This window comes from Brachycentrus maculatus, unplaced genomic scaffold (assembly GCF_059751285.1).
Source record: "Brachycentrus maculatus isolate JH-2025_06_01 unplaced genomic scaffold, ASM5975128v1 h1tg000194l, whole genome shotgun sequence".
Taxonomy (NCBI): domain Eukaryota; kingdom Metazoa; phylum Arthropoda; class Insecta; order Trichoptera; family Brachycentridae; genus Brachycentrus; species Brachycentrus maculatus.
In genome coordinates, this window is record NW_028280945.1 from 387,391 (window position 1) to 415,221 (window position 27,831).

The 27,831-nt window shown below is 33.3% G+C and overlaps 1 protein-coding gene across 1 annotated transcript in view; it reads left to right on the plus strand.

Moving 5' to 3' along the window:
• Ncc69 (sodium chloride cotransporter 69) overlaps window positions 1–27,831 on the plus strand; it is a 97,441-nt gene that overhangs the window by 14,770 nt on the left and 54,840 nt on the right. Inside the window, exons 2-3 of the mRNA XM_088262951.1 lie at window positions 8,840–8,958; window positions 12,893–13,007. Of these exons, the coding sequence (XP_088119077.1) occupies window positions 8,840–8,958; window positions 12,893–13,007 (234 nt within the window). The remainder of the gene's footprint in view (window positions 1–8,839; window positions 8,959–12,892; window positions 13,008–27,831) is intronic.

A 27,831-nucleotide genomic window follows, 5' to 3' on the forward strand; every position in this document is an offset into this window, starting at 1 on the left:
TCAGCATTCACTCTCCTTTCTTTATCTTCATCTATCTTTCCATCCCTAGGAAACATACTTCCCATTTATACGAAATCATCTACCTACAAAAAATACTCGAATTAATTAAAGAATTTTAAAATATTAATTATTGATGATAATGCGTGCATAAAGACTTGATGATCCTAATACTTTAACGTTAATTAAATTCGTGTGAACGTTATTAGCGTCACGCGAATACCACTTAAATGTAAACGTGAATTCCTCACACATGTAGTTTAATGTTTCGTTCATTTATAATTGCCTAATGTGATGACAGTTTTATGGCGTAGATACTAGATAAGAAAGATAATCTAACTAACTAACTAACCATCACGCCGCTTCCCCGCAGGGGTAGGCAGAGAGAATAGAGCGCCACACCACTCTGTCCTTGCAAACATTCTTCGCCTCTTCCGCGTTCATGCATCTCCTCATACATACCCGCCGATTGTTACGACTCCTAACCTGACCACTTTCAAGTATTTGGCATACCTGATCGTGCCATGTTTTTCTCGGTCTTCCTCTGCTTCTTTTCCCGCTAACATTCGCCTCATAAATTTGTTTTACCGTTCTTTCCTCACTCATTCGTTCTACATGTCCAAACCATCTCAACACACCTTTCTTAATTTTATCGATAATGCTTATCTCAGCTTTGCATTCCTTCCTTATTTCACTATTCGCACATCTATCATACATCGTTTTGTTACACATTCTTCTGAGAGATCGCATTTCGACTGCATTCAGTCTACTTTCATCCTTCTTTTGCCAACTCCATGTTTCACTTCCATACATTAGAGTTGGAACCAGGAAAGATAATCCCTTGCAAATAATGTATATTTAATTAATACGCTGGAAGCCAAGCTAGCGGTTCAATACGGCGTGCTGGTACCGACACTAATGTATGGAAGCGAAACATGGAACTGGCAAAGGAAGGATGAAAATAGAGTGAACGCTGTTGAAATGCGCTCCCTCAGACGGAGGAAAAATCATTGTATGAGAATTAAAAACGAAGGAATATAAGGCTGAACGAGGAATAATTGAAAAGATTAGGAAGAGTTCTTTACGGTGATATGGACATGTGGAGCGAAAGGATAGCGAGAGAATGACTAAGAAAATATATGTTGCGAATGTGAGAGGGAAAACAGAACGATGACGACCGAAAAAGACTTGGCACGATCAGATCAATCAGAACCTAAAATCTGGCGGTGTCAAAAGTCTGCGTAATCGGAGGGCATGTATGACTGACTAGATGTATGGATGTGAAGGAGGCGAGGAGTGTATGTCAGGACAGAAGAGTGTGGCGTTCCATCCTCTCTGCCTACCCCTGCGAGGAAACGGCTTGATGGTAGTAGTAGTAGTAGTAGTAGTAGTAGTTATCAGCTTTAGTGAGTACACCACTGTATTACACCAAAAAGGTTCTGCTCCCAATTTTGTTAAAATTCAATAAGTAATTTAATTCACTACGTTTCGAGTGTGTCCAAATACTTGTTCACAAATCTGGGTTACTCCACACAGGAGTTGTTTTACATTTTTGACATCTCAACATACATGGTAAAGAAGAATATGGAAGTCTGGGAATTTACAGGGCTTACACGTGTTAAACGTCCAGTGATCACTTAACCAGCCTATGACAGATCGTTAGCCCTGTAAATGCCCAGACTTTGTTATTTATCGCACTTGATGGTGCATAGGGCACTGCATTATATAAACGCAGTGTTAGGGTACTGCATCCTAAGTGGAGCTGAAACTATATAGAAGTATGTGCATTTACATGGCTTGCGACCGTCATTAGCTGGTTTAAGTGGTCTCATTCTTCAAACCCTCGTCCGCACCCGATGGTGCGTAGGGCACTGCATCATATAAACGCAGTTTTATCTTGATCGTTAACACACGGAAGAAATGTGATCTGCCATCCACTTCGGGTACCAGTCTAGGGCAATATTGAATAAATATTAGAGTGAAAGAATCACTTATATTTATTTGACCCCCCCCCCTGGGAATCGAACCCGGGATCTCCAGTACGGTAGCCGAGCGTGTTGACCATTTTACTACGGAGGCAGAGTTTAATGTGTCTTGCATAAAAATAATGTTTTCTTTTATTCTCTTATGCGAGTATGCATGTAAGATGAATTAATTAAAATAACATTTTGTGTGTGTGTCCAAATACTTGTTCACAAATCTGGATTGTCTTCAATTATAGGAGTTAATTTTCATATTATTTTTTGACATCTCATCAAAGATGAAGAAGAATATGGAATTCTGGGTATTTAAAGCTTCTTTTAATCTCACCAATAGATGTCTCTAGTGAAGTTCTAGTGATTCAAGAACAATGTTTCTGAATAGGTTCATATAAATAGAACTTCCAAGAATTTGAGTAGTGTGATTGTCAGTAATGGGTAGAATTGGTGAATGTTACACGTGTGTAAAGTGTTCACTTAAACCAGCCTATGACAGTCGTCAGCCCCGTAAATGCCCAGACTTCCATATTCGTCTACATCTTTAATGAGATGTCAAAAAATAATGTAGTTAAAATAACATGATGTGTTAGCAAAGTCATGTACATCTCTACCAAGTAGATATAGTGTGACGCGCGAGTATGTTAGTTTGCTCCAAAAACGTAAACCGTCTTTTAACCGTTTTCTACAAGGCAGACTGCTTTGTGAGTCAGACTCGTTCCTCCATGTCTCCTCGTCTCGCAGTGGTGGAATACTCAAATTAAAACATTTAAAAATATTATTATTAAAAAGTGTTCACTGTTGTGTGATAGGTTATAATAAATATATTAATAGATTTGGCGTTTAATTTGTAGAACTCCATATTAATTTAAGTATTAAATGTTAAATCAAGCACTGATTTTTTGAGTCTACCAAGTTGTATTTTATTGTTTAAAAAAACACATAAAAATTAATTTTATGACAATTGTTTCGTCTAGTTATGGCATTTTCTTTGAAGTGTTCACCATTGTGTGATAGGTACTATTAAAGTGGTTTTTTATTGTTTGAAAAAAAATTATATCCATTTTGTGACAATTGTTTCGCCTTGTGGTATTTTCCTTGAATATGTGCAAGATCGAAGATGTCGTTTTGATACATACATTCGATCATTATGAGGCGAATGAAGTTGGTATTAGAAAGAAGGGAAAATCGAGAAATATTTGGCATTATAAGTATTTTAAATACTTGAAAGTGGTCATATCAGGAGTCGGATATGTTTGAAGAGATGAATGAATGTAGAGGAGGCGAAGATTGTTTGCAAAGACAGATTGGTGTGGCGTTCTATGTTCTCTGCCTACCCTTGGTTTAATTGTTAGTTGGTTAGCTATTATGTGCATAAATATAAAAAATTTTAAATGAACGTTGAAATATCACATTTAAAGAAAAGTCATTTCATAGAATTTTAAATTTTTAAAGTCTAGATTTCGGTATTCCAGCACTGCGTCTGGAAATTAACCAGCGACAGATATTAGTCCGAATTTGGTCATGGAATTGCTATGCGCTAATAATAATGGTGCCAATGTATTGAATCATACTGTTACCAGCGTAAACAGATGACTGACAAATTAAAAATCAAATTTATGCATATCAAATATCAATTTATGTACAAGTACTCATTTTTTCAGCTGTTATCAACGAAACCCGTAATTAGTTTAATTCTTTTTTTTCATTTGTATATTAAAAATCTGTTTTAGTTTAGTAAAAAAATAAATTTAAAGGTTTTTTTTTACATTTTCTCCCACTTGTATTGACGTGCGCTCATAGATAAACGTAGGTTTCTAATAAATATTATTTTTAATATCAAGTTTTTGGGAATTGTAAATTCTGTCACATCACTCCATAGCTGCATGAAATACACTGCTTTTTGCTTTACCGAAAGGGTAACTATAGAATCATTGCGTATTATGCATCGATTTATGCTTGTGTAGAAATAGATGCATAATACGGAGTATCTAAAAAACTGTGTATTACAAATGAATCGGCTGATGCTGGCAAATGACGTCTCACACTTCGATCAGCTACAACTGCCATGGGTAATGAAATCTACCAATTCCCAAAAAGTGCGCACAATTTCTAATAAAAAGGTCTTCTATAAAGAATCCATTTTTGAAATCTAATGATAATGTCCACCTATCGATAAAAATCCATAAGAAATGAAGAATTACTTAGAAGAGCTGGATCACACAGAGAACTCTTGTCCAATATCAAGGTTCGGAAGATTTCCTATCTGGGTCACGTATTTCTTGCAGAAATACTACATTCTGCAAATCATAATGATGGGGATAACAGAAGGACGCCGAGGATTTGGCAGAAAGCGAACATCGTGGCTTCGCAATATCCGCGACTGGACCATGATGAGAGGAGTGGAGGGGTTGGTGGAACCTAACACGGCACACAAAGAAGAAGAACCCTCCATTTACCTATGGGCGCACATTGTACACCGACCGTGGCAAGCGATTTATGGTATTCATCGGGTCAGACATGTCTCTCTCTACGTTAGATTCAGTACTCAGTGCAAAACGGGTCGTTGACTTTTTTATGCTAGAATTACTAGAGCAAGAATAGTTCTCGCTAAACCGCTCACCATTTTCCGTGAGATATATGTATTAATCATCGTTTTTTGTTCGTAAAATTGTATGCAAGTGCCTTAATAGTCGTTCATTTTTCCTGTTTTTGGCACTTCAATAGGTCTTTTCTACAGATATTGTTAGCGATTCTTTTTTGACATAACGGAATACAGTAAAACCTCGATATAACGGACTAATTGTGGTGGAGAGGGTATCTCTTAAAGCCCAAAGTCCGTTATATAAAAAAAGTATTGAAATATGTAAGTGAAAAAAACATTTTTTTTGAAAATATGAACACTGTATGTATGTAGAAATAAATAAATTCAAACCCTTATCCGCACCCCAATGGTGCACAGGGAACTGCATCATATAAACGCAGTGTTATCTTGATCGTTAACACATGAAGGAAAGGTGATCAGCCCTCCGCTTCAGGTACATGTCCAGGGTAATATTGAATAAATATTACAGTGAAAAAATCACTTAAATTTATTTGACCCCCCCAGGGAATCGAACCCGGGACCTCCAGAACGGGAAATATAGCAAAAGAAATATAACAAAACACAAACAAAACTGACACTCGACTTGAAATGACGTTTCCGTTTGATTTCTAATTAAGCATGTATAATATTAACAGGACATTTTTTTTTTAACATTTGATTAATTTTTTTTGTCCGTTATATCCGAAATTCGTTAAAAAGAGGTCCGTTATTTTAAGATTTTACTGTACTGTTGAAAATGCAACTCCGTTATGTAACTCGTCTTTGATGGCCTCTTTAATTTCGCATTTTTCAGCATAGTTATTTTTATGATTTTAGAAGATCAAAAGAGTATGTTTTCATCGATATCTCAACATAGATGAAAAAGAACATGGAAGTCTGGGTATTTACAGGGCTTACAACCTGTCTTTTATTTTTATAACACAGCGCCAGCGCTGCAGCACAGCGGTCTGTTATCTTCGTTCGTTGCTCATTTTTCTAAAAAATTTTAACAGATGTTATGAAAGGATATATTATTTAGAGAAATAAAAATACTTTGTTTTTTTGATCCACTCACATTTTTATGTATCCTTATCGAAACCCAATAATTTGTACACTGTTTCTATTTTATATATATATATATATATATATATATATATATATATATATATATATATATATATATATATATATATATATATATATATGTTTAGTCATTTATTAAACCCTGGAAGGGCAACAGGTTGTTTCCGAAACTGGTTGGTTGTTTATAAAAATGTGAGTGGATCAAAAAACAAAGTATTTTTATTTCTCAAAATAATATATCAATATGATCCACAAAGTTAATACTTTCAATATTCAAAACGTAATTATAGGATGTCATTGATTGATTTGGCAGTTACTTTTTGGTTATATCTATCTATTTTAAATTTACGTTTTACTTGGTAAATACTAGTATTTCTTAAAATCTATTGTGACACGTGTTTCGATGCATTCCGCACTACTTTCAAACACCGTATGTGACGCTTAGTCTAGATTTTAGAGTTGTGTCCTTGGGACGTTGAAGGATGAAGAGGGGACAAAAGCTGTTTATTATTTTTAAAATCAAATATTTATTTATTATTATATATTTTTTGTTAACGTCCCAAGGAAACAACTCCAATATTTAGACTTATGTTCACATACGGTGTTTAAAAATGATGCGGATTGCATCAAAAACGTGTCACAATAAATTTTAAGAAATAGTGGTATTTACCAAGTAAAACTTAAATTAGAAATTACAGGATTTTGAGAACGTACCTACTTGCGAAAATTCTACAAAAAATATGTTCAGCTAACATGTTTCTTTTTTATAACTCTTTGATGTTCACAAGATATTTGAGAATTTTAATATGTATAAATGTTTTTGGTTATCTCATCTTAGAATATGTAGACCATGTGTTTATATTTAGACAATAAACACATGGTTAGATTCGATGTGTGTTTTCAAAAGTCCTCGAGAATTTAATGAATTATAAAAGTTCTGAAATGTACCTACATATATGTATTGCCCTGCCGAGTAAAAACGTCATTATTACAAAACGTTAGTTTTGCCAGAATCAAAGTTCACAAGTTAATTTGCCTTATAAAATACAATATTTACAGTTCACCGATTTAAGGCATTATTATGTTTTTTTATACAGTATGCTAATAATGCTGCTTTTCGTCATACAGTTATATGAATCGAATAATGTAAAATATGTTGTCATTTCTTTCACTTTGTTCATTATTGTCAGTGGGCGAATGTACGTTAGTAATTTGGTATTTAAAATACATGCATTTGTGATGATACATCTCTTCTTCTCTATATACCCCGAGATAAATGTCAGATGTAAATTGGTTCCATCAGATTCGGAATATGATTCATGCAATTTGTAGTTTCGAGTGTGTGTACCTACCTACGTACGTATGTAAGTTCTTAGTATCCCCTGTGACTGGATAAGGAACAGTTGTTCAACCATAGTTTTTACAGTTTACTTAAAAGAAAGTCATTTTAATTTGTTGCCCTGCTATCATTTTTAATCCTACAAATACTTATTAGGGCTATCCTTAATTATTTCACAAAATAATTCATATACAGGGTGTCCCATAATCCTTGAGGGGTGTTAGGCCAGCTCATGACTCACCAAAGCATGAATATATGACCTCAGTAAAAGTGTCTTAGTTTCCGAAATATTTCCACTTTTATGAATTTTCCGAACATACATGCTTTAGATCAGTTTTTCGAGTGCCACTTCTTCAAACTTTCATATTTTTGGGTTCTTATGTTTTAAAATCCTGAATATTCTGTTGATCACAGTCCAAAATATTACCAAAACTGGCTTGCTTTGACGGCAAAAAATATGAATGCCCGGTGAATGAATTTTAAATAAATCTTAGGTATCTTTGACTCTTCAAGATAAAATCATAGATGAACCTAAATACTTACAATATTATTTTATTGTTTAAAAATTTTCATAAGTAAACTCTTATTTAAAAGCAGGCCTTGAAGGCATTGCGAATTCGAAATTATTATTATTTCTATGTGATTATGTACCGTAATGATGATTTCTGAGCTGTTCCGAAGAATTTTACACCATCTGTACATGTTAATGAGTTTCTCTTTCTTAAAATTTTTCGCTCCTTTTTTATCCGCAAAACTTTAAAAAAATGTTGAGGTAAATATATATAATTATATAGGTGTCGGTGCATACATTGCATACTTACAGTTATGGGTTAATGAAACTGCAATTAAAAGAAGTCACTGCATCTTATATTTTGACATTGAATAATAATGGATTCGTTAGTTCAACGTTTTACAAGCTTTGTATTTATTTATTAGGCATTTATATCCCTTGGAGCTAGTGACAAGACAACAACGCCTCAATGAAGGTATTGATGAAAAATTATTGCCCCTTTTTAGCTAGTAATAAAATATCATCGCCCCTCTGTAGCTAGTGATGAGAGATCGATGTCTCTTTTCTAGCTTGTGATATAAGATTTCTACCTCCCTGGAGCTAGTTAAGAGAAATTATTCCTGTTTTGAGAGATTACTGACCTTGTTTTAACCAATAAATAAGAGATCATTGCGACTTTTAAACTACTGATAGGAGATCAATGCTCTTTTGTAGCTAGCAATGAGGTATCGACGTCCCTTTTTTCGCTAGCTTTTGATGAAATACATGCGTGTCTCTGGAGCTAGTGATGAGAAATCATTCCTCTTTCGAGAGATTACTGACCTTGTTTTAGCCGAAAATAAGAGATTATTGCCCCATTGAAACTAGTAAAAGGAAATCAATTCTTTGTAGCTAGCAATGAGATATCGACGTCCCTCTTTTAGTTTTTGATGGAGTATCTGTATCTCCCTAAAGCTAGTAATGAGAAATCGTTTCACATTGAAATTGTGATGACAGATTACTAACTCTTTTAAAGCTGATAATAAGAGAATATTGCCCCTTCGATACTAGTGAAAGGATATCAATGCTTCTTTGTAGCTAGCAATGAGAGATCGATGTCCCTTTTTTTGTTTTTGATGGAATATCTGTGCCTCCCTGAATCTAGTGATGAGAAATGGTTCCACTTTTTACTTGTGATCACAGATTACTGACTCTTGATAGGAAATCAATGCTTTTTTGTACTTAGCGATGGGAGACCAATGCCCTTTTTTAAAGCTAGTTTTGAGAGACATATATCTAACTAGGAGCCAGCTATAAGATACTTTTCTGAAATTTTACGATATATAACTTTATGACATTTTTTTTTCAAGATGGCGACAGCAGATGGAGGTCACACGAGTGACGAGCATTCGGGGGACGAGAGTGACGATCCCCTCACGCCACACCACGACTCCTATGTGCACGACACTAAGTACTTGAAGAGCTTCAGGTAAGTTTATTACCCATTGATACGGTCAAACCACTCCTAGATAAATCGCGCATATGTAGTGGTTGATGTTCAGGCTGAAACGCAACGAGACAATGGTTTCACGATCATTTAAGTCGTCCTTCTTGGGATGTAGTTTATACACCACTACATGTGTGATGTTTTCACTTTGGTAAATTTAGTTTGAAATTTAAATGCGCGGTTTCAATGCTGAGGAAGCGAAATCTACAATATATAAAAAAGAAAAAAACTCACGTTACACCATTTTAAAGCTTACGGGTACATATCGCTCACTCCTTTCACCGACGTCATATCGCTCACTCCTTTCAAGAACGTCATAAATCAAAAATCTTGATTTTTCAGGAGAACGTTTTTAAGGTTTAAAAATATAATAAAATGTATTAAAAATAAATATCAAGCCACTTATCGAACTTTTTACTGTGCAACAGATCTTTTTAGGCAAAACCTGAAGGTTTTTTCTCCATTTGAAAAATATTTAGTATATTTAAAAAATAATTAAACAATACCTTTTCTTCAAAATGCAATCAACAACACTTTCTACCCTGTAGCGGGTAAATATTAAGTTCAAAATATGCCGATTTGCTGGGATATAGTTCATTTTCTAGGCATTCCGAAAACATGCACAGTTGAAAATCGACGATTTTTGATTTATGACGTTCTTGAAAGGAGTGAGCGATATATCAAAAATCGTCAATTTTCAGTTGTGTATGTATTCGGAATGCCCAGAAAATGTACTATATCCCAGCAAAAGCGGCATATTTCAAACTTAATATTTACCCGCTACAGGGCAGAAAGTGTTGTTTTTGCATTTTGAAGAAAAAGTATTGTTTAATTATTTTTTCAGCACCTGGAAACACTAGACACAATGGTTTTGACAAAAAGCTGTATTTACGAATAAAATTTTGATTGATGAAATGTGTAATTATACATATATATGTGTATATATATATATATATATATATATATATATATATATATATATATATATATATATATATATAAGTGAAAAATCACAAAAACACGTACCGGAGAACATAAATATTAATGATTTGAAAATTTTCGAATAAAGCAATTATGTTTGCTTTGAGTAATGAATGACTCAAACAAATTTCGTTACCATCACAAAAAAAAATCATCTGAAAAAATGTCCCGGTGTATAATTATTTATTATTAACATTATATTTACTCTGGAAATAAGGTGTTAACCCTTTACTGCCCAAATGAATGAGATTCAATCCGTTTTGGGAATATATTTTTATGTTTATTTTACGAACTAATTTAAGGAACGAACTTAGTTTATATTTTGAGGTAATATTGATTATTTTGAATTACTAAGAAGTATAGGTTTAGATATAGTTTTCTTTTTTTTCCTTACAGAAAAAATGTTTTCACTTTTTTGAAAATATAATATGCGTATCACTCGTAACTGTTTTAATATGCGAAATTTAAATATGTCACACAGCTTTTTTGCTTCGCAAACCTTCGATAACTTGATTATTTTTTTTTCACTTTTAATCTTGACTAAGCTACAGTTGATTTTTTTAAATGAAAAAAACGATATTATTACATTTTTAAACGCAGTTTTTTTGTATTTAAAAAAATATATATTTACTACATTAATAGTGTCTGCATATAGTCAATATTTATGTGAAAAAATGATATGCAAAACACATTACAAAAAGACGGGAAAAAACTTATTTCGTTGCTATATTTTCATGATTGCTGACAGATTAGACCCTATTTTATGATGTTAAATCTGTTTTTAAAAATTGCAAAAACATTATATTAGAGTACACTGTGTTTTTGTCCGCCTCCGTGGTGTAATGGTAAGCATATTTAGCTACCGTGCTGGAGGTTCCGGGTTCGATTCCCAGGGGGGGGGATGAAAATAAACATAAGTGATAATACACTGTAATATTTATTTCAAATTACCCTGGACTATTCTCTGAAGCGCAGGAGTACCTTGCCTTCATGTAAGTAGCGATCAAGATAATACTGCGTCAATACGATGCAGTGCCCTATGCACCATTGGGTGCGGATAAGGATTAGAAGAAGTATTTTTTTAGGTCTATTGTAATTATAATATAAAAGGCTTTGAAGGGTCAAAAATACGTTTTTATTCACTATACAGCTCATTGAATTAATTTGCAACCGGAGGAACATTGCCATCGTAGAATATTTTGTATCTCAGTATGTGTCTTTTTCTCTGTGTATGTATCGTACATATTGTATATACGCACACAATATTTCCGTATGATCGTATGCAAATAAATTCATCGCTCACACTAGCAATGTAGATACGTCTTTTGACTCCATTGTTGCATTATTATGCTAATCTCTCGATTCAGAAATGTATATTGTATTTGAAATTATTTTATTATTACCGGCACACATGTCGTGTTTGCACAGAACCGTTCATTTTAATTTCACCGTGTGTATTTTGTAATTGAAATGAGGTTTCTATTGTAAAAATCGTTCTGGAACCCAGCCGTAATTTTGTCAATAAGGAAAACTTGTAAAAACCATATGTGGTGTATGTTACAGACCAGATATCACACATAATTATCAAAGAAAACAACGCAAAAAATAATAACCAGCTCTGATATTAGATTGGCCCTCAGGGCTAACAAAGTAAGGGCTTCAGATCATTAGTATCAGCCTAGGTACAAAACTCATGATAAAAAAAACATATCGCTTACCAGTTTCAAAGCAACTTTTAAGAAATGACGCAATTAACCTGGGCATTTTTTTTATCTTCTTCTTCTTCTTAGTCCTTATGTGCTCCACTGCTGGATATAGCCCTCTTTCTTGTCCTTCCATTTTTTCGGTCGGTTGCTGCTTGCAGCCAGTTTTTACCCCCCACAGCAGCTCGGCTGTCCAAACTCAAAACACAGTAAGGGACATTTTTGTAGTACGTTTTTTTTTGCATTTTTGGATTAAGTAGATTCTACTAAGCCCAAAAATGCAAAAAAACGTCCTAAAAAAATGTCCCTTACTGTGTTTTAATTTTGGACAGCCGAGCTATCTCGTCAGACCATCTTTTTTTAGGTCTTTCGACGCCTCTTTTATTCTCCCAAGGTCTTAAAATTTGAGGGGTTTTTGTCGCGCAACATGTCCTGCCCATTGCCAATTAAGTCTTGCTACCCCGATCTATGATATCCGCTATTCTTGTTCTGCTCCTAATGTCCTGATTTTGAGTACCTAGGTAATATTAAATGAAATCGAAATATATCCTTTGGTAATTTTTATTTCCCTTATAATCGGTGTCGTGTATTAAGTACCAACATTTTCAATAAGTGTGATACACTGTACACAATATCATATAAATAATACATAAAATCGAATTTTACTCATCTTTCCGTCTTTTGTAAACTTTAGTATCGAGGTTATATTAAACAAAATGGAAATATATCCTTTGGCAATTTTTATTACCCTTATAAATGGTGTCGTGTATTAAGTACTTATATTTTCAATAACTGTGATACACTATATACAATATCATATAAATAATACATGAAATCGTATTTTAGTCATCTTTGCGTCTTTTGTAACCTTGAATACCTAGGTAACATTAAACAAAATGGAAGTTTATCCTGTGGAAATTTTTATTTCCCTTATAAATGGTGTCATGTACTAAGCATATTTTTTTAAATAAATGCATTTATTTAAAAAAATATGCTTAGTATATGACACCATTTATAAGGGAAATAAAAATTGCCACAGGATAAACTTCCATTTTGTTTAATGTTACCTAGGTATTCAAGGTTACAAAAGACAGAAAGATGAGTAAAATACGATACATGATGCACAGTATCATATAATACATAATATCTTCTTTATGGCGTCTTTCCGTCTTTTCGCTTTTCGTAGAGGTGGAGTTTGCATACTTATTGATATTTTTTATTTGGTTTCGCAGGCATTTCACTAGGGAGGCTCTACCGCGAATGGACAATTACAGGAACATAATGTCCCTTCACGCTGCGTACAGGCCGACCCTTGACGAGCTGCACAACGCAACCCTTTCTTCAAAGGTTTGTCCCTTACTAGTACTTAATAATAAATAAAAAACAAATATGTATATATAACACACTTTATGATATCGTACATAGAACTACAAGATCTTCACACAGAAACACATCAAACAAAATATATAGAACTTCCATGAATTTGAGTAATGTATTTGTCAATAATGGGTGATTTTGGTGAATGTTACACGTGTGTAAAGTGATAACTTAACCAGCCTTTGACGGTCGTCAGCCCCGTAAATGCCCACACTTCCATGTTCTTCTTCATCTTTGATGAGATGTCAAAAAAATAATACGAAAAATCCTCCTATAATTGGAGATAATCGAGATTTGTGGACAAGTATTTGGACACACTCAAAATGTTGTCAACAAAATCCAATACATTTGGTCAAAAGAACTTTGATTACTATCCAATAAAGTTGTGCAACCTGCTTCCATTATCATCTATAAAGTCATTAAAATAAGAAACTATTAAATATAAAAGTACTATTCGTAAGTGGATAATAGAAGTGGGCAGATCTGAAAAATAGATCGGATCATTAAGCCATGTCGTATTTGATTGCTTAAATAAATTTCTAACATTATAATTTTAGAAGTAAATTTTGTAAAATGTGCCCTCGGCACGGGAAAAATCGGTGAAGGCACATTATTGTAATTTTTATTTGTAATTTTTATTATTATGAATATTATTTTTTAAATCAATGCGTAAATATGTTATGGAGGAATACCTAAAATCTTAGCCTTGTATTTATAATATTCATAGATATTATGGTTACTAGAAGCAATGTGTACTAAGTACACAACACCGGGAAGAGAAGGTTAAACATCCATATTGCATGAATTTTTGAAACTTGCATATATGCGACGATCCCTTTCACATTGATTGGATGCATTGCTGATTGTGGCGCCATCAGTTGGAAAATTTACTAAGCATAAAACTTAATTATCCTATGATTAATTATCATTATTTGCAACTGTAAATACCTGTTACTTTGCAGTTTCAACTTTATATATTTTTTTTATTTATTTTAATTGTACCTTTTTCAACATTTCGATGGTGGGGTGGTCAAGGCTTACTGTCATTTGTCGTATAAATAATTTCCCTTCATTACGCTACCACTGGGTGTGTCAGAGGCAGTGGCGTGCATAGAGTTTTTGCTCGCTGTATGCAAAGTAGGAAAATCAGCGCATTAATTTATAATTTAAAAAAAACGAATAAATGACTACCATCATAAAAGTGTTATAAATCAAATGATACGCGTTTTGTAGTTAAAAGATAACGAAGACGACTTCCGTTGACAGGAAGTCGCACACATGAACATTTTATCGTATAGAATGAAAAAATCATTTAATTTTCTAGTGATCTAGAAATTTGGGTCGTTTGTCAGTTATGCGGATAATAATTACAACCAATAGTGCATAGGGCACTGTATCAAATTGATGCATATTCAGTTTATCATTGATATCTCAATATAGATGAAGAAGAATATGAATGTGTGTGTATTTATAGGGCTTACGACTTGTCAAAGACTAGTTTAAATAATCACTTTGTGTACATGTGAAATTCACCATTTTAGCCATGATTGACAACCACACTACTCAAATTTCGAAGGTTGTATTTATCCTTTAGCTTATGGCAGGTCGAAAACCCTATTAATTCCTAATTTTCCATATTATTATTCACCTTTGTTGAGATGTCAATATAAATAACCCCTACAAATCCAGATTTGTGAACAAAATTTTTGACGCACTCAAAATATTGTAAAGTGATCAGTCATGCTTCCGGTATCATTCCATGGTAATATAAATAATTATTTAAGTAAAAAAAACGCTTATATTTATTTTCATCCCACTAGGGATCGAATCCGGACCTCCAGAATGGTAGCCAAATGTGGCAACTACTACGCTATGGAGGTGGACAGTAAATAGTTTGCTCTTGTTATTGAAATTGTAAATCATTGAAATAATTTAGTAATTTTTCAATATTTTTGAAATTGTCAATAAATTTATTTCATCAAATTATAATTACAAATCATAATAATATGCCTTCACTGAGTTTTCACATTTTAAAATATTTATTTATACAATTTTAACGAAAGCAAATCGTTTATCCAATCAAATACGACATGGACGAATGATACGATCTACCCACCTCTATTATCTATTTATGAATAGCTCTTTAATAATTTGTTTATATTTTTAATGACTTTGTGGATAGTGGAAGCAGGTTGTGCAACTATATTACAAAATAATAAAAGTTCTTTAGACCAAAAGAGATACGTTTGTTTTTAATATTACTATAGTTATATTTCTATGCGAGTTAAGGTAATATAGGCACTGTTCATGTGCCTGTATGGAATGCACGCCACTGACAATAAAATACAAAAGACATTGTTTAACCTTTACGTGGGAATATAACTTACCTATGCATGCTATTAATAGACTCAACTTGCATAACTTGCAATCTTCACTTCAAGAGAAAATACAACTAACTGGTTTTATGCGGGATTCTATATTCAGTCCAGGATTTTGATAACGTTAGTTGGTCGGCCATGCCTGGAAAATTCTTCTAAGGCAGTGAGTGGGCTTATTAAATACACACAAAAATGCATTATTTTACCCCTACGAGCAATGAAATACTACATATGGTACTGTATCAAATCAGGGGTGTCTTAACCTGATCTTCAAAAATATATACCCATATGGTCAGTACTGTCGTCCGGATTCTTGTATCTAGTAGAGGATTATATTCTTTTTCTTCTTCTTCTGTTTGTTGTAAGTCTTGTGGCCTGTTTTTAAAGGGGATTACCCTACTGCTATGTCGATTCCCAGCCGTCAATCCATCTCTTTGGTGGTCTCTCCGGGAGTCGTCTGCCTTGGAGTTGGCCGTGTAGTGCCATGTGGGGGAGTCAGGATGGTTCCATTCTCCTCATATGCGCATAACATTGTCTCGTTTGTTGCTTTACCCACCTAACTATATTTTCGATCTCGCATATTTCTCTTATATAAAAAAATCTAGAATAAAAATATATATATTCATGTTAGTACTACATAAACGGTCAGTGTGAATCCCTGCCCGCATATTTTATTCTTAAGACTAGCAAGTGCCTTGGTCGTCAAGTTGGCAAGCCTGCGCGGCGCTCTGTCATAATCTGTGCGCGATGTGTACTGAAGTTTTCAGACAAGATTTTGAGTACTTCTTTGAATTATAAGAACTACTTGTACAAGTGTTTTATTTTTTCCATTATTATTTTAATTAAATGTTTAAATCATCCCGTTTTTTCGAAAAGCTAATGCCAAATCGGCTGTCCAAACTTAAAACACAGTAAGGGACATTTTTTTGCAGTACGTTTTTTTACATTTTTTGACTAAGTTGAATCTACTTAGTCAAAAAATGCAAAAAAAACGTACTGCAAAAAAATTTCCCTTACTGTGTTTTGAGTTTGGACAGCCGAAATAGATAATGAATACCATTTGAGTCCTTTATTATATTTATAATAAGAAATATAAATGAATTGTTTTGATTGGCACTATTATTTTATTATGGTATTGATCGTATAATATATAATATTGTATTATCACCTAAGCAAGCTGCTCACCTATGATCTGTCGGCCTAATTTTGCTTGATACAGCTCAACAGATCTCAATTTTCTCATACAAAAAATAGTAATTTCAACCATCTGTTGACCAGTTTCGGAGCTACAATTATCAAACATGTCCCCATTCGGTACTTATTAATTATGATTCTACATATCGTAGTCGTATAGGAGAAAGTGACTTACTAACAAAATGTATAATGTTCAGGAGGACCATTTAAATCACTTTTGCTTGGTAAAAAAATAAATATCAATGCAGTTAGTCATTTTTAACAAGTCAATAAATTATACTTCCAAGTTTAAAATCGTTTTAGATTTTTTTCAGGGCAGTATTAAGCCAGTAAGATATCAAATAGTCAATGATCACGTTTTTTTAAGAAATGCACTTGGTCACTTTGTCCTGTGTGACGATATGGTTATAACTTCTATGCACTATCTGTGGTGTATAGGACACTATATTTCATCAATGTCGTATTAAGTTCGTAAAAAAATTGCCGTGATGTGAAAATTTAAATATAAAATAACTATTAATTTTCTTGATATTTCAACAAAGGTGAAGAATAATATGGAAGTCTGTGTATTAATAGTGCTAACGAAATATCATAGGCTGGTTTAAGTGATCAATTTATACACGTGTAACATTCACTATTCTTCACATGATTGACAACTACACTACCTACTCAAAAATTCGGAAGTTGTATTATGCTTCACTTGACACCTTTTTTCATATGCTTGTTCTCAGCGCCATCTATGGATGATTTAAGTAAGTTTTATGACCAGTTATACTCGTGAGCCCTATAAATGCCAAGACTTCCATATTCTTCTTCGTCTATGTTGAGATATAAATAAATGGTAAATAACTAAAAAAAGTGGAGAAAACTCAGATTTTAAAAACAAAACTTTGGGCACTCTTAAAATATTGATAGTTTCACTATTGACTATTTCAAATATGGTAAAATTTCATCTAAAACATACTTTAACATGATGCAGAATCCTCATGACAGGCCTAGAAACGTCAGATACCCCATCCAAGCTTAGCACGTTGCAAAATATAGACGCAAGTGCAACCTTGTGGGCAGGTAGGTACCCAGGATGACCGTTGCAAAGCCACAAAGTAGGTACTGAAAATACCAATGGATATCGTGTTACGGCCATTGGGTAACAAAACGTGGCGATGAATCGCTCCAATTAATATCCGTTCAACGGCATCAAAAAACATTTTACACGTGATCGAGTCCTCTGGTACCGGTGATCTAATAACGCTCACTCCTTTCAAGAACGTCATAAATAAAAAAAACTCGATTTTTCAGGAGAACGTTTTTAAAGTATAAAAATATAATACAATGTATTAAAAATAAATATCAAGCCACTTATTGAACTTTTTACTTTGCAACAGATCATTTTAGGTAAATCCTGAAGGTTTTTTCTCCATTTGAAAAATATTTAGTATATTTAAAAAAATTATTAAACAATACCTTTTCTTCAAAATGCAAAAACAACACTTTCTGCCCTGTGGCAGGTAAATATTAAGTTAAAAATATGCCGCTTCTGCTGGGATAAAGTAATTTTTTTGGGCATTCCGAAAACATGCCCAACTGAAAATTGACGAATTTTGATTTATGACGTTCTTGAAAAGAGTGAGCGATATGTACTTTTGTACCTTACTGTATCAAGTCATGTGCAGGGCAAAGATTAAGAACATTTTCCAATTTTGATTATATCCTATTTACATAATAAAAGTAATATTAAAAAGATTTTTTTTATTAAAAAAAAACAAACTAACCATATTTCAACAAAGATGAATAATTATGTGGAAGTCTGTGTATTAACAGTGCTTAAGATATGTCATAGGCTGGTCACGCCGCTTCCCCGGGGTAGACAGGGAGATTAGAACGTCACACCACTCTGTCTTTGCAAACATTCTTCGCCTCTTCCAAGTTCATACATCTCCTCATACATACCCGCCGATTATTTCGACTCTTAACCTGACCGCTTTCAAATGCTTGGCATACCTGATCATGTTGAAGTTTTTCTCGGTCTTCCTCTGCTCCTTTTTTCAATTACATTCGCCTCATCAATTTGTTTTACCGTTCTAACCTCACTCATTCGTTATACATTTCCAAACCATCTCAACACAAATTTCTTAATTTTATCGATAATACTTATCTCAGGGCTGCATTCCTTACTTATTTCGCTATTCAAAATTCTATCATACATCGTTTTGTCGCAAATTCTTCTGAGAGATCGGATTTCGACTGCGTTCAATCTACTTTCATCCTTCTTTTTCCAACTCCATGTTTCACTTCCATACATTATGGATTTTTTAAAGCATTGAAAACAGTTAAATCTGTATGTTGTAAAAACAGTTTTTACAGCTACAGTTTTGTCGAAAAAAAATGACTGGTCATATTATGCGCCTTATAAAAGTTGAGCACATGTAAATGTAAGGGTCTCTGCTAATTAAAAAGCTAAACTGAATTCAACCATAGATGCTGCCTAGAACACACACATGATAAAACGTGTCTATTTTATCTTGGTACACTGTTAAAAAACCTTAACTCTAAAATCCCTGTTCTTTAAAGCATTTATCCTGCATAAAATACCCGTTATGAAATTTAAAGTTGAATTTACTTGTAAAACCACGTAAATATGACATTTCAAACTATTAAGTGTTTTTTTTCCAATTTATAGAACTTTAAACTTTATAATATACATCATTATTCAAAATTTCATATTTTCGAGTTAACGTTTTTTGCCAGTATACCCACGATATATACTCGTATATAGATTTCAGTAAATACATAATATGAAAAAAAAAAGTTTTTTTATAAGCCTCCACTCGTACGCGAGTGATTTTGGCTGTTACAAACAAAATACATAGTAAAAATAATAAAAAGGGTAGACGAGGAGATAGAGAAGAGAGAAATACAAACAATTTATAATTAACTTAAATTAAGTTAAATATAAAATAAATTATTCAACCTACATAAAAAGTACCGTTCAAAGATAAATTTGTTCAAAGATAATAAAGTAGGTAACGTAATTTGGTGGTACCTTAATAATTTTTATAGGTACTTTTTTATTTTGTTTTATAACCTTTAGAGCTCAAATCACTCGTAAACGAGTGTAGGCTTAGTGAAGAAAAAACTAAAAAAAAACTACTTAAATCATAGTATTAAAAAGTATAATTCAGTTTTTTTTATCGCTTGTTATGTATTGTGTCAACTTGAAGGTCGTTTTTTCAAAACTAGTTATCGGCCCTGAGACCCATCTGGACAGGTGTAAAAACGCGAATCGATATTACTTGAATTTATTAAAGGGTAGGTACTAGAGCATTGTGTGAACACTGCCATGCTAAGTGAAATTCAAGGTACGAACCTTAAGGCTAGACCTGTATCTGGTATCAAGTAGTTGCAAAACCAGTCTTTTGCTCGAATTCACAAAGTCTGCCGAAGGATTGACCTTGAATAGGGACAAAAAATTGCGTATTTCACCCCCATGTACCTACTCAAAAATGCATTTAAATTCGTAATTTTCCCTATTGAATTATAGTCGCTCAGTACCTACCCATGTATCGAAAATCCAATCGTACATTTCGTAGCGTTTAATGAAATTTTCTATGACATGAAATGGAAAAATCTATTATTTCTACGCTTTCTTTATGCTTTTGTACACCGAGATGCGCCAATTTGATAGTTAGCTTTAATTAAATCGCATTAAAAAAAAAAACAAAAATTCCAGTGTTGAAAATTATTACCAATCTTAGCTTGACGAGCACGATTTTCGAATTCGGAAAAGTGGCGAATACACACGAAAAAAAAAGTTTTATTCGCAGAAAATGACAAACGCATGCAAGATTTATACAGGAAATTAAAAACAATGATAGATTGATAACGTGAAGCATTATGTTAATAATGACTTATGCAGAATACAGCCACACGCTAAAATCAGTGTCTTTACAAAATACAGCAAGAAAAAAAACGCAAATTGTAAGAAAATCTCATGAATAAATTAAGCCAAAAAATCTAGTTAAAATATGTTTTTTTAAACATTTACTGTTTTGTATGGTGAAAAAGACTTAAATTAAATTGCCTTCACGTAATTAACGATAATAATAATTAAGATAATACTGTATTGATGCGATGCAGTGCCCTATGCACCACTGAATTCGGATGAGGTTTAGCAGAAGAAGTACAATTGTACTGAATTGTGAATGACAAATCAAATTAGACATGTATAATTTCGATTCGAATTCTTACTTTGAATAAAATGTACGTACGAATTACATAGCTTATACACAAGTTAAAATTTAATTTAAAATACTTACCTTTTTGCAATCAAATGCCAAATATTCTACATATTTAAAGTTGATATATTTCATACTTATCAGTTATTTAGTTATTTATTGATTCGGATTGTTGAATGACGTGTTTATTATTTATTATTATTTTAAATTATTATTTGAAAAAAGTAGTCAATTTGCAGTAATAAGCTTACTAGTTAATCTCGAAACGTTTGTTTTTTAGCGTTTAGATCTTTCGAATACGTTTTTAATTTAAAAGCGATTCGTTTAGAGACTGGTCGCTCGCTTTCATTACCCCTTATTCTCTTGTAAATATTGTATATTTACCTCCTCTCCTTTCTGCGATCCGGCGAGCCCTTGAACATTGGTATTTCCTGCAAATGGTAATCTCTGTCCAAGGTTGTATAAAACTCCTGGAAACGGGTATTCCATCTTCCCCTTCTGTTTGACCGCACTGTTAACCCTTTCAGGACAACTGGTTACTGCTGCTAACCACAAATTTAAAATAAATTGTCTAAGTGCCTACAGGTTTCTAGTTAAAACCATAGTGCAATATGTTTTGCCTATGTAACAGAAATAGTGTTTGTATGGATTTCATGTTGGTATCATTGTCTTGGAGCTTATTTCAGGCTATTTATTGTGGCGATGTGCACATGTCGGGATATTTATAGGTTATCTGTATCTTAGTTTATCAATTTTGTCAGGTTATTGAACGAAATGACAATTGAGTTATAGTCATTATAATACTAAAAATAAGTAGTGTTATATATTACCTCATATTTTCAAGAATAAATGCTTTTATTTATACTTTATAAAACATGGTCTTTGTTGCTAACTACCAGGCACACGATGTGGATTTTTAAATTTTGTTGAGGGATAAATATTGTATCAACCTGTGTGCACAATTTTCAGTAAATTTTCAGTTGCTGTATACACTTACTTGTAAATAATTTCTGGAAATAAAAATGTGTTTAGTAAAATATTTTTTATTCTGCCCTCAAAGGGTTAAACAAACCGGGAACTGGTTTGTTCAGCACGTCGAAACGCCCTAGCAACTAGGATCTAGCTGCAGCAGAATGCTGTGAAATAACTGACGGTCGAATGCGGGCATACTTAAATATAATTGTTACTGTAGAAAAGAGGATTATTCACTGAATACAAGAAACCTACGCACATTTCACACCTAAATTCATTCATTCAAACCCTTAACCGTACCCCAATGGTGCATAGGACACTGCGTTATATAAACGCAGTGTTATCTTGATCGATAACACACGAAGGAAAGGTGATCAGCCCTCCGCTTCAGGTACCAGTCCAGGTTAATATTGAATAAATATTAGAGTGAAAAAAAAAACTTTTATTTATTTGAACACCCCCGGAAATCGAACCCGGGACCTCCAGTATGGTAGCCGAGCGTGCTGACCATTACATTACGGAGGCGGACAAAGAAGTATTATTTTTATAAAATTATATACATAAAGGCAATGCGATCAGTTTTATGCTTTAGGTGCCAGTCAGGGAAATATATAAAATAAATAACGCAATAGAAATATTTTGACTATCATAGAATTGTTTTACACACTGGTAAATCCCGGTTAAATGAAATCTCAGATAATCGAAATTCTTAAGGTGTATTATCACAGTCCTCTAAGTTATGACTTATCCAATGGATGGCTATAAATTTTATTTTATCGGCGCACACATAACCTACTTTGAGGGACATTATTCTAGTCTATACTGATCTTGATCAATGATCGGTGATTAAAACGTCGGAAAATATTGTTCTATGACCGATAACAGTTTTTTATGACCTAATGGACGTACGAGAATTGCAATGGTCTATTTTATGCAACGTCGAATGGCACTTAATATATGCATAATAAAAAAATAATTATAAAACTCTTATCCGCACCCAAATGGTGCATAGGGCACTGCGTCACATAACGCAGTGTTATCTTGATCGTTTTTACACATGAAGAAAAGGTGATCAGCCCTCCGCTTCAGGTACCAGTCCAGGGTAATATTGAATAAATATTACAGTGGAAAATCACTTTTATTTATTTGAACCCCCCTGGGAATCGAACCCGGGACCTACAGAACGGTAGCCGAGCGTGCTGACCATTACACTACGGAGGAAGACATATTTTTTTTTTTAATACATGCATACTCTAGTTTACCGTATTTCGAGTCTACTGTCATCCTTCTTTTGCCAACTCCATGTTTCACTTCCATACATTAGGTTGCAGCCAGGACTCCGTTGTGTACTGCCAGTTTAGCTTTAGCCGATAGAATCAAATAAAAAGAATACAGAAGCATATGGAAGTCTGGGCATTTACGGGGCTGACGACCGTCATAGGCTTGTTTAAGTCATCACTTTACACACGTGTAGCATTCACCAATTCTACCCATTATTGACAACCACGCTACTCAAATTCTTGGAAGTTCTATATATATGAACCAATTTCTAAACATTGTTCTTGAATCACTGAATCATTGCCCCGCAAATGCCTAGCTTTCCATATTCTTCTTCATCTTTGATGAGATGTCAAAAAGTAATATGAAATATAACTCCAATGATTAAAGAAAACACTTGTTTTTTACCACTTGAGTTTTATTATAGACTACATGTTTCAGATGTTAAACTTCCATCATTCAGGTCTGTATAATAACTAAAATATAAAATATAAAATTGTTCTATAAATAAGGAGAGGGGAAAGTAAGGGGAAGGGTTTAGTCAAGGGACGGAGTTTGAAAACAAAGGAAAAATGGAAAGCAAAGGTGAAGAATTTTGAAACAATATATTATTTAATAAATTATTATTAGAATTTAGGTTTTTTTGGATTTCTAAATTTTCAAGATAATTCATAATTAGGCCTTTATATGGAACAAGGTGTAAAAATTTTAATTTATGAGAGTGAAATGAGTGATTAGTATCTATTATGTGATTTGCAAATTCAATATATGATTTAATAATTTATTAAGAAATATATTGTTTCAAAATTCTTCACCTTTGCTTTCCATTTTTCCTTTGTTTTCAAACTCCGTCCCTTGACTAACCCCTTCCCCTTACTTTCCCCTCTCCTTATTTATAGAACAATTTTATATTTTAGTTATTATACAAACCTGAATGATGGAAGTTTAACTTCTGAAACATGCAGTCTATAATAAAACTCAAGTGGTAAAAAACAAGTGTTTTCTTTAATCATTGTAACATGTCTTACCACAAAGTTAATGCCGAAACAACAAATAAAATATAATTCCTATAATTTGAGATAATTTAGATTTGTGAACAAGTATTTGGACACCCTCAAAATGTTAGTGATGTAAAATACTTAAAATGATATTTTGAGTTATATAGATTACAACGTATATTTTTAGTCACGTGAATTGTAAAAGCCTTATGATTTTTATTGGATAACTTACTCCCAAGTATGTGTTTATTTACGTTTAGTTTCACGCCCAAATGTTTATACAAAATTTGAAGTATTAATAATAAATTGTGTACTTACCATGTGCTTTTAGTTTTTCACTCAATAAAAATGACTCAGTATTGATACAATATCCGATACTTACTTGATCAGTATATGAAAATGTTTTTTTATTTTATTTATCCAAGTGTTTCAATATTTGAGAATTTCAAACAGCATGAGCATTTTAAGCGCTCAAATAATATTATAGAGTAGCACACGCGTGTTTATAACAAGTTTGTAGATTTAAAGCAGGTATCTTTCATTATTATTATTATCTTAATATTTTTATGGGGTACAGCAGTGCATTTCTTTATGATAATGCAGGTAAAGTGTAGCGAAAGCTAAACTGGCGGTGTACAACGAAGTCATGGTACCAACCCTAGTTTTCGGGAGTGAACCATAGAGTTGACCAAAGAAGGATGAAAGTGGACTGAATGCAGTCGAAATGCGATCTCTCAGACGGATATGCGGCAAACGATGTATACTTGATGTTCGAATGATAAAAGAAGGAAATAACGCTGAGGATAAGCATTATTGATAAAATTATAGAAAATGTGTTGAGATGGTTTGGACACGTAAAACGAATGAGTGAGGTATGAAAAGTAAAAAAAAATTATGAGGTGAATGTAGTTAGAGATGAAAGCAGAGGAAGACCGAGGAAAACTTGGCATGATTGAGTATTTCAAAGTGATCTAGTCAGGATTTGGAAAAGGAAAATCGGCGGGTACGTATGAGGAGATGCATGAATCTGAAAGAGGCAAAGATTGTTCGCAAAGACAGTGCGGTGTGGCATTCTATTCTCTCTGCCTACCCTGGCAGAGAAGTCGCGTGATATTTATGTTATGTTTGTATAGGTGCGCATAGTAAGTAAATTAATTTTAATCCCTACAGACCTTACGTCCCTTAAAATGTGCGTTTTTTGGTACCCAAACCCTGATGCTCACAATCGTGATTTAGAGAAGAAATATATTATGTTCTGAAAATTAAAATCTTTCATTCCCATACTGAGATAAAATTCAATTATATTTGCGAATATATTCGGTGAAAAAGAAAATACTCGGTAACTTTACCTTTCTGACAATATGGACCGTTTTTTAAATGTAAAAGTCGTTAGAAAATAAGTCCAGAAAAAAAAGTTAAAGGACTTTTTTTCAATTGCAATCGGCTGGCTAACAGAAAAAAATAAACTGAAAAAGCCAGATTTCATGGAAGTCATTTTAATATTCTAAAACGTTTTCAGCTTTCGGAATTTTGACGTCCGAATTCCGACATTGCATTTCCCGCCCAAATCTGACACAAAGTGAGTGTTGCAATCAAATTTTACGAGTTCATCTCTTTTAGAGTAGGTAATATTTTGGTACCGTAGAACGGGGCTACTTGAACTTTGATGTGTTGAGCCCAGTACAAAAAGAGATTTAAATCTGTATTTGGTCTACAATAATGAACGTATCATGACAATAAGTGTCAACTGTCAGGAAAACAATGAATCATGTCGATACGTTCATTATTTAGACCAAATACAGATCTATTTTTTTTTGTACTGGGCTCAAGTAACACATCAAAGTTCAAGTAGCCCCGTTCTACGGTACCCACTCCGCCACCAGATGTTGCTATGCACGTGATTTAATTTCGCCCTTCGAAAGGGAAACCTCAAAAAACCGGACGGGAATAAGTACCTACCTACCTACCCACGAATGTCCTAACACGTTCCGGTATATTTTTACATTAATCACACGCGTTTAAACTTTAGACCGGTTGTCTGAACGCTGTCGATTATGCAATATGGGGTGCATTCCATTCCGGAGATGCAAATTGAATTTAGACCGCCATTATGCAGTCATTTGGACGATTGACACAATAATTTCTGATAAGGAAGGTCGAAAATAATGACGCCCCCTAAAAAAAATATAATTATTAGATTTGCACAATGTCCATCACCATACATTAAGGGGACACTCGCAATCAGTATGCAATCGGCAGCCCTAGAAGCCGGTTATCGTTTCTGCGCACAATTTAAAAAAATATATTTATTTGAACATGACTTTTTTAAAGAATACATATTGAAAAAATATTTATATCATTCTTTTTTAACTCCTTACCTTTCAATAACTCTTTTCTTTTCAAAACCGTGTATTAATTTTGAAGAAAAACTTATTTTTTCCATACAAAAACGGTGTTTTAAGAAAAAAATAACTCAGTTAAATGTTACCTGGGTTTAAGGAAAAAATAAGTTACGATTTATCGTATATTGGGCCTTAGGGCGGGATAATCGATATTATGCAACTTAATTTTCTTTAAATCCAGGTAACATTTAACGAAATAGAATTTTTTCACTTTTTAGCGCTTTTTTGGGTTTTATTTTTTTTCCAAATAATTATGTTTTTGAAAAGAATGAAGTGATTGAAAAGTAAGGAGTTAAAAAAAATGATAAATATACGAGTATGTATATTGAAAAAAAAATGTTTTCAATATACGTACTCGTGTTTTAAAAAAAATCTAAATTCCATATATCGCTCACTCCTTTCATGAACGTCATAAATCAAAATACTTGATTTTTCAGGAGAACGTTTTTAAAGTTTAAAAATATAATACAATGTATTCAAAATAAATATCAAGCCACTTATTGAACTTTTTACTGTGCAACAGATCTTTTTAGGTAAAACCTGAAGGTTTTTTCTCCATTTGAAAAATATTCAGTATATTTAAAAAAAAACAATTAAACAATACCTTTTCTTCAAAATGAAAAAACATCATTTTCTGCCCTGTTAATATTAAGTTGAAAATATGTCTCTTTTGCTGGGATATATGTAGTACATTTTCAGGGCATTCCGAAAACATGCACAACTGAAAATTGACGATTTTTGATTTATGACGTTCTTGAAAAGAGTGAGCGATATATTCTATTGAAGACTCTTTCTTCCTGTACTTAAAAATACTGTATTCCTTAAGATTTTTTCCAAGTGCTTGATATTTTTGAATTCATACCGCCGTTGATTGGATCTGACCTCGACATAGCGACATATAATTGCATTCTGTAACCTGACGACCACGCGGTGTACGGGGCTATATATAACCCAGGAATTATTGAATAAACGTCAGGCCGTGCTGATCTTGGACGCTGGGTGCTCGATAGTACCTACATCTACATACTTGAGATGCGACAATCATCATACATCTCCTATACGTACTGCTCTACTGGTAGGTGCATCGCTCATCACTCATAGCAGCTGTCCTCAGCTAAGGACGAACATTACAAGAAACCGTTCGAGGTGTGTGGAAAAGATTTACAGCATTTTGAGTGTGTACAAATACTTGTCCACAAATCTGGATTTTCTCCGATTAAAGGAGTTAATTTTCATATTGTTTTTTACATCTCAACATAAATGAAGAAGAATATGGAAGTCTGGGCTTTTACGGGGCTTACGACTTGTCATAGGCTAGTTGAGTGATCACTTGCGTG